Below are 8,676 nucleotides of genomic sequence, written 5' to 3'. Positions count from 1 at the left end.
TATTGACTTGTGAGTGCACTAAGAGTAGTGCCGCCACCTGTCTCATGTTAATGGACTTCGCTGCAGCAATCCACTCTAAACCAGAGTTGAGGTCCGACTCGCGAAAGTCCATCTGAACAAACATCGGCTGAATGGAACGCGGCTCACCTGCCTCCTACTGAACCACTTGTCCTTCCCATCATCGTACATCCTCCCGACGAACGCATCTCCTCTAATTTGATTACCGATAAGGCCACAAGCTGAAGTCAGCCCTTGAGCCCGTCTGAACACATTCAAGTAGAGCCTCAAGGTGCTACTAGCTTTACACATTCACAGGAAGGTTCTTGGCAACTCCTTTATCATCGACGTACATACTCACGCCAGTATAGCTAGTCTTAGGTACTGGGAGAGCTAAGGTGAGGATGTCCACAGTTGTCATCGACATGAGCTGATACGACACAGGATGTATATCTCCAGAGTCAGGTTGACGGTGAATACCTTCTCGAGCATTTCTGGATTAACGGACTTGCTCACGTCCTGCTTTGCATGGGCTGATAACTGCGCCAAGAACTGCTGTCTGAACGGATGAAGTAATGACACGACACGAAGTGCACAACTCCAGACTGTTAAATCGGGAATCTCAAATTGCAGGAGCTCTCTATGGAAACTATGGAACCATAATATGGGTCAAATCTTACTTCCCTTGCCCTGCTCAACCAGGGCAAATCTCGAGATGGGACTCCCATCTAACAATCGATTGATCAAAGCACAACAATGAAAAGATGAGTCAGCAGGTCAGAGAAGAATTCAGAGTCAAAGTGTAGTTCATGATAGCGATCATCACAGTTCGAAACCATCACCGTTTCACAGAAGAAATGTAGGCGCGATCGCCATGGCAGTGCCATGATGGCACTGACGATGGTTCCCAAGCTCCAAAAGGTAACTCTGATGCGCTCTGTATCGCAGTCAATCACCGAGTCGCTGTTTGACACGATGACGGCAAGGTAGTCACTATCTATATACATGGATTGAGCGAGGAAACCACGTATACATACCTCGCTAATGTATGCTACATACGTGAGGAAGGCTCGCTATGGCAGCGCACATGACGGGATGAGCCTTAAAGACCATCCACACGACGCAAGCGAATTCCATTTGCAGGACGTTAGACTCTTGATAGCTCTTGCTTAAAATACATACGATCTACCAATCACGGATGCCAAACCGAGTCTTACATCGGAATGCTCAGAATCCAACGCACAACCCATCACCATCCAAATCATCATCGTCCTCATCGAAGCCGAAACCTCTCAACCCCCTCCTCTCCCGCCGCAGCCCTATCGTATGCTTTGATATTACCACCTTGGCCAAGTGCGCCAGCGACGACGCTCAACATATATCACCGAGGGCCTTCTGTACCGAGTGGTGACCCATCCTGTTGTTTCAGCAAGGAGTTTTCTCCAACCATATGATGCATAACGAAGGTAGTCTCCGAATTAACGTCGAAGAACTTGTGAACATTGTCGATCATTAAGCGAGGTTTCGCCGAAGCCTCACCGGCCGAAAAAGATCGAGAACAATCGTTACGGAACAGCGCGTTCAGCACTTCTCGAATGAATGTCGTGTTTAGAGCCTTGTTGTCATCAAAAGGGGATATAGTCGCCTCATACAACCGCATCTCGTGCAGCACTACCCCATCAATGATTCATTTTTTCTCGTCAAACAACGCTTTGAGACTAGGTCTGTAACAGACCGTCTGTTGGACTTCTCGGCACCCTGACCGCCAGTAGTATCCTTGAAGGCCTTCAAAAGCCATTCGACATATTTTTTTTTGTGCCAGAGACTGGTCGTCGCTCAACTCGGTTCCATCAGGACAGTCGTCACCGCCGAGGCCTTCCTCGCTACATCCATGCTCGCCAGTGCTCGCCCGATGGTCCGCAAACAACTGTTTTTTTCCTCCAGTAGTGGACGCTGCGGAGCGAGCGAAGCGAGTAGAGCATATACCGTAACAACAGGCACTTTCGCGTTGTGCGTGCGTGCAAAATTATTCCGGCTTAACTACGAAGCATGGGAGGCTATCAGATAGATCAAACGACTCCTCTACATGCGGAGGTTTCGGGAAAATTCGGAAAACTCGATTATCCGAACAGCTCGAAGAGATATGCACGAGAAACTTTAATGACGGAGAAACGTCCTACCCGGGGATCGAACCGGGGACCTATGTAAAATTCCTTGATTGAGTGCATGGACGTGGACTCAGTGAGTTCCGCCCCTTCGTCATGAAGGCCTAATAATTAGCACTCCCATCTCTGCGCGAGCGACCCTCAACTGATCCCAAGGTGGATGTATCAAAACACAGATCCCGTCCTTACTTGTCGAGACTGCTCTCATCGCTTTTGGATGCGAAGTAGACCTTCAACTGCTTCACAAACGTATCATTTTCCAGGTCAACTTGAGGGCTCTTCAATTCTTGGATGGGCTCGTTGCTGTCTGCGGGTATGAGCACCTACGCATGGTCCACACTTCTGTTATGAGCTCAAACTGAAAGCCCTGAAGATATTCGCAGAATGCACAGAATGTAGGATAATCATCAGCGACCCAAATACCTCCCTATGCATTAGAGCGACCCGAGCGCTAGCTAGAGATGTTACAAACCTTTAGTAGGAACCGAATGCGCCGAAAGAATTTCTTCGTACTATGCCATAGCCGGTAGCTCTTATTACATAAGTGAACTCCGCAGGTTTATGTGGAGCAGCGGTAGACATTGAGACAGTCAAACTGACATAGAAGATAACTTTTAATGTGAGGATGAAACGCTGGCAATACATCCGTTAAGCCATACATCGTCTTACTGACGATATCATAGTAATCAATCTAGTTACCGATGGTGATTGTGCTCCTCAAGTGATAACACAAAGTGCAGCGGGAGAGTGCAGAAAAATACACTACGGGCGCTGTAAAATATACGAATGGGATTACTACTGCTCGGTTATGACTATCCAACAGGAGCTCAAGCTACGCTGGCACCGTCTAATCGAATCAAACCTTCTGCACGAACTCTTTGATCTCTGTATAGGCCATCCCAGCGAGCATTACAGCGCTTATTCCTAGCGCCACCGGTAGTAGAACGAAAACAGCACCCCAGCTGAAGACCTGTGCGATAGCCGTGACCAGCAGCTGCATCAGAGCAGCTCCTATAGCTCCCATTCCGTCGATAATGCCAGATACCTGTCCTACTGCTTTTTTGGGCATCTTATGGCCAAGATCAGCACATACTGCGCTAGAGAGGACATTGGATACGGACCCAACGAGGAAACCGCATGCGAATACCGTAACAGACAGGTACAAGACAGATGGATAGTCGACACGTAGCATGGCGATAGGTACGATGGCCAGGACTAGGAACCCGAACATGGGCGGGGCTCGACAAGAATCTCCGCACTTAGCTGTACAGTAGTCAGAAATAACTCCTAATACGAGAGTACCAAAAATAACACCCAAATTAAAAAGCATATCATACCCATTGGCTTCTGCAGAGGTCCTACCAACGTGTTCTGTGAGATAAAGGGGTAACCAGAAGAACATGGCGTAGTTGACACCCTTGATACAAGCATACGAAAAGGAGTATCTGAGCACTCCTGGGGCACGCCACGCTGCGAAGAAATCCAATCTCTCAGTCTCCAGAATTTCACTGGCTGCTGTATCGGACTCGCCACTTTCAGCAGTCAGAGGCTCCTCTAGAGTATTCACAGGATGTATGACGGTCCCGACCGATTGCGGGTCCCGAGGGAGGAAGTAAAGCATTAGAGCAGACACTATCAGAAGGACCACTGTCGGGCCGAAGAACTGCCATGGTACTGATGCCTGATTACCAAATATCTCAATCATTAGTGTGCACATAGCAGCTCCTAGGATGTTGCCGACGTTGGAGTCATTAGACCATATACCAAAGACTGTGCCGTAATACTTGGGGAGGAAGTACTGACCGACGATGAGGATACCAGCGGGCCAACAGCCGGACTGGAATACAGCGTTGAGAACCCATAGAGGATAATAAAAGTAATACCATCCGCCTCGTGTGACACAAGTAACCATACAGCCGAAGACGACTTGAGTGACACAACAGAGCACCGTCATTAGGAAGAACACTCTAACTGGATGATAGATGTCTCCCAGCGGTCCGGTGAAGAACATACCAATGGCATAAAAAAGCATAAAAAGAGTATTCATAATGCCAAAGAAGGTAGTAGAGTAACCATAGTATTCCTTCATGTTGGGTGTAGCATTAGAGAAAGCCTTTCGCACAGCATGCAGACAGACGTAGGTCAAGAAGGTCCAGAGGAAAGCCGACACCTGGTAGTATCTTTTACTACGGCGTGGTACTGCAGTATTCCGCGTCGCCTTCGAATCTTGGTGGGCCATATCTCAAACTAACCCTGAAATCGCCTTGGATAAAGTTTATCCGATAAACTTTCAATGCGCTGAAGCATACACCAATTCTCTTCTACACACCAAGAGCAAACAGTTCAACCGACGCCTGTATCCACTCCAGAGGTGCTCGCCTGTGATCGAATGCAGCCAACTAACAACTTTTCCTCCTACTCTACGACGCCTCGACTGAAACCTAATTACCACCGCTCAGTCCCTAGTACCCAGTGCTGCTACCCTATACGGACATAGAATACTCTCCCCTGACCCCCCCCCTCAAAACAGTGAGCTCTGCTGCAGAACTCACTGTTGCAATGCAGCATTTCCAAACTGTAGACGACACCATGCATGTAACGCATGTCTCGACTCTGCCCTTTGAGGAGGACACCTGTCACAGGCAGGCCGACTCGCCACAGAGACTTCTTGCGATGGAGCCAGTATGTAGGTCCATTATATCCTCTATAGTCTTATTCCTCCGATGGGGCAGCTATGCCACTGTGGAATTATCTCTCATAAGAATATTTTATCCGATGGGGCAGCTATGCCACTGTGGAATTATCTCTCATAAGACCCATTTCTTCGATGGGGCGGTTATGCCACTGCGGAATTATCTCTCATAAAATCAATCTCTCCGATGGGGCGACTATGCCACCGAAATAAACGATATAAGACCAATTCCTCCTATGGGTCATTTATGCCACCGTAGAATTATTTCTCATAGGAAAAAATTTTCCGCAGGGGCGGCTATGCTACACACGAATGATCTTCTATGGGATCAATTCCTCCGGTGGGGCGTCTACACCACTGTAGAAATATGTCTCATAATACTAGTTTCTCCAATAGGGCGGCTATGCCGCCCCGGAAGAAACACGGTAGGATCAAATTCTTCCATGGGGCAGTTATGCCGCCCCAAAATGATCTGTCAAGAGTTCTGTTTATTCGATGGGGCAACTATGCCACCACGGAAGAAACCATTGTAGAATCCATTTCTCCGATAAACGGCCATGCCGCCTCCAAATATGTCTAGGGCGGGGCACATATGCCATCCTGAAACATATCTCGCGTAGACGAAGAAAGTAAACCCACTCAACACACACCAAAATAACTCCATTACTAGCTGAATGCAGCAACCACTCGCGCTGATAATATATCCGGGGCCGATATGCCACCGCGGGAACTTTTTCGATCATCGCTAGAGCTATCACTCTCGTCACATTACCATAGCCGACCAACCTAGCTCGTGCGCTTGCAGAATTGAGTGCAGTGATCCATACACTGGAGTGGCATAGCTGCCCCACCTTAGGACATCGAATTGTGCGATAAAAGTCCTAAATTTCTATATTGCAACGCAAACTCGCATCGTAGGTCGAAACTTATTCAGAATAAACAAAATTGGCTAATATCATTTATAGAACACCCGCAGATGCCATGGAAAGCCTAGGTGAACGTGATAGTTGTCTAACAAAATGGATGGTTTCCTCATACGCCAACTTAGCGAGAATGATAGCACTGAGGGCCAAAGCGATTGGCAATACAATGAAGACATAACCCCAGCTGGAATACTGGGCGATAACTGTGACCACTAGCTGCATTAGAGCGCCTCCGATAGCTCCTACCCCATCGATAATACCAGATACTTGTGCTACTGCTTTCTTGGGCAACTTACGGCCAAGATCAGCACATACGACACTCGACAGGACATTCGCGACTGATCCTACCAGGAAGCCACAGGCGAACACAGTAAGGGTGAGATAGAGGGTTGAAGGACGGTCGGCACGTAGCATGGCGATAGGTACGATGGCCAGGACCAGGAACCCGAACATGGGCGGGGCTCGACAGGAATCTCCGCACTTAGATGTACAATAATCAGAAATAACTCCTAATACGAGAGTGCCAAAAATAACACCCAAATTAAAAAGCATATCATACCCATTGGCTTCTGCAGAGGTCCTACCAACGTGTTCTGTGAGATAAAGGGGTAACCAGAAGAACATAGCGTAGTTGACACCCGAGATGCAACCAAAACAAAACGAGTACATCAATACGCCGGGAGCTTTCCAAGCAGCAAGGAAGTTCAACCCATCGTTCTCATCGACTCCGTTATTCTCGCCGGAATCACTTTGACCGCAGTTCAGGGGCTCCCTAAGCATGCTTTCGGGCTGTATAATTAACCCGACTGATTGCGGATCCCGGGGAAGTAAGTAGAGCATCAAGGCGGATACCACCAGGAGGAGCACAGCTGGGCTTAGAAACTGCCATGGTACTGATGCCTGATTACCAAATATCTCAATCATTAGTGTGCACATAGCAGCTCCTAGGATGTTGCCGACGTTGGAGTTATTAGACCATATACCAAAGACTGTGCCGTAATACTTGGGCAGGAAGTACTGACCGACTATGACAACTGAGGCCGGCCAACATCCGGACTGGAAAACGGCGTTGACAACCCACACTACGTAATAAAAATAATACCATCCACTTTGCGTTGCCCAATCAACCATTCCACCGAAAATGACTTGAGTGACACAACAGAGCGCAGCCATTAGGAAGTAGACTCTAACAGGACGGTAAATGTCCCCTAGCGGTCCAGTGAAGAACATACCAATAGCATAAAATACCAGGAAAAGAGTATTCATAATGCCAAAGAAGGTAGTAGAGTAACCATAGTATTCCTTCATGTTGGGTGTAGCATTAGAGAAAGCCTTTCGCACAGCATGCAGACAGACGTAGGTCAAGAAGGTCCATGTAACAGCCGACCATTGATAATATCTCTCACTGTGTCGTGGATGAGACGATGTAGATGACTTACTGGAGAGAACCGTCATTCTCACAAACAGTCAATAACTTGAAGGATACACTGTGATATACCCGAATTGTGAGGCAAAATACTAAGATATTTTGCGAAGAATAGACGGAAGAACCAGGGCAGGACTCCTCCAAAAACAACCACCCTCGCTACCAGTATCGGCGTTTCCTACGCTCGTGTAAATTTAGGGTAAATTTTTCCCGCGAGATTTTCCCACGATTTCGATACGATGGAGTGGTAAATTTCGAAATGTATTCACGGCTGAGAATTTCGCTGAACAGGTAAGCGAAATGTGAATGTGCTTCCTAAAAAACCATCACATATGCTGGTTTCGCGATTTTGAGGTTACCTAAGGGCATCATATTAACGGATACGCAAGTTAGTTTAACGACGCGGTTCTAATGAGGATTCCAATTTCGTGATTGCATGACAAAGTGAATTAATTTCGCCTATAAGGACTTCAATTGAGGGAGACAATTTTGAGTCGAAATCTTGGCACAAAATCTTCGCGCTGCGGAACACAGTCTGCAAAGACAGAACAGAAAATTTGTTAGAATTTTCGTAAGATCCCTAACCTCCTTATTTCGAGATAGCCTTACGCTACTCTGCCTCCTTAGGAGCGCCTCCTCACATGAAGGAAGCCCTCCTTCCTTATGAATCTTACGCTCCTTCCTCAAGGAAGCCCTCCCAAGTTATAGGGCCAAATTGGTCCGGCCAATAGTTCTGCCGATTGCAACGTTCCTTACCATACAAGCAATACATGGTTAGATCATCATCGCTTCTCTGCTCTTAGAAAGATGGAGGAGGCCTTCGGTCGACTTCTCTCGTTCAAACGACCTCAATAGTTCTGCATTGTGTCGTTGTTCGTCGCCCGAAACGGTTGTCCCTTGTCCCCTTTCCATTCTGATCAAATCTATTTCTCCAGTGTTGGAGGAAGTGTGGTATCATATCAGAATATGCCTTTCACTTCGACGACAACTCGTATTGACAGACTCGCATAAAGATCTCCATCTCCTCCTTAAGAGCAGATAAACGTGATGATCTAATCACGTATTGCTTGAGTGATAAGGAACTTCTCAATTGACTCGCGTGGACATTTCTTAAGAGATTTATGGCGTGCGCGGTATCAAGTAAATACGCGCTCGCCCAGTTAGGTTTTTAAGGACCTTTTCTCGTCACGGGTCTTAGAGCCAGAGATTGAGGTATTTTGCTGTTAGTAATGAACCCATACACATCTTCTTATGACAACAATGATCAGAGGCCCTCCTCGCGTCCTACTAACTCTAGACTCGCCCCGATGGTCACGGCCACTGTATTGAGCGTTGGAGGGAGGCCAGTACAGGTACTAGCATCTACTGTGCTGAGATCGCCCAAGTATCTACTGTTTCGCGTGTCACCATTTCTGTACCGAACGATTTTGGTAGTGTCAATAAGTCCGAATCTGGAACTAATTCTCATGATGA

At 47.3% G+C, this 8,676-nt stretch overlaps 3 protein-coding genes across 3 annotated transcripts in view; all 3 read right to left on the bottom strand.

The window, feature by feature from the left end:
* Nucleotides 1–424, bottom strand: part of Pmar_PMAR015101 (MYND finger domain protein, putative) — a gene marked incomplete at both ends in the record, with an annotated part of 626 nt that extends 202 nt beyond the window's left edge. The window contains 3 exons of the mRNA XM_002779338.1: nucleotides 38–112; nucleotides 148–262; nucleotides 306–424. Coding sequence (XP_002779384.1) covers nucleotides 38–112; nucleotides 148–262; nucleotides 306–424 — 309 coding nt within the window. The remainder of the gene's footprint in view (nucleotides 1–37; nucleotides 113–147; nucleotides 263–305) is intronic.
* A 2,594-nt stretch (nucleotides 425–3,018) lies between these two features.
* Nucleotides 3,019–4,401, bottom strand: Pmar_PMAR015100 (Glycerol-3-phosphate transporter, putative; the record flags this gene model as incomplete). Its single annotated transcript, XM_002779337.1, has 1 exon — nucleotides 3,019–4,401. One exon carries the CDS (start codon nucleotides 4,399–4,401, stop codon nucleotides 3,019–3,021), a length of 1,383 nt encoding a protein of 460 aa, XP_002779383.1.
* A 1,412-nt stretch (nucleotides 4,402–5,813) lies between these two features.
* On the bottom strand, nucleotides 5,814–7,232 carry Pmar_PMAR015099 (Glycerol-3-phosphate transporter, putative; the record flags this gene model as incomplete). The annotated part of the gene is made up of 1 exon (XM_002779336.1): nucleotides 5,814–7,232. The coding sequence occupies one exon, from the start codon at nucleotides 7,230–7,232 to the stop codon at nucleotides 5,814–5,816; it is 1,419 nt and encodes a 472-aa protein (XP_002779382.1).
* Nucleotides 7,233–8,676: the final 1,444 nt, after the last annotated feature.

Source organism: Perkinsus marinus, assembly GCF_000006405.1.
Source record: "Perkinsus marinus ATCC 50983 genomic scaffold scf_1104296947616, whole genome shotgun sequence".
In the NCBI taxonomy this organism is placed as follows: Eukaryota; Perkinsozoa; order Perkinsida; family Perkinsidae; genus Perkinsus; species Perkinsus marinus.
The sequence above is the reverse complement of the archived record's forward strand: the minus strand, read 5'-3'. Positions and strand labels throughout refer to the sequence as shown.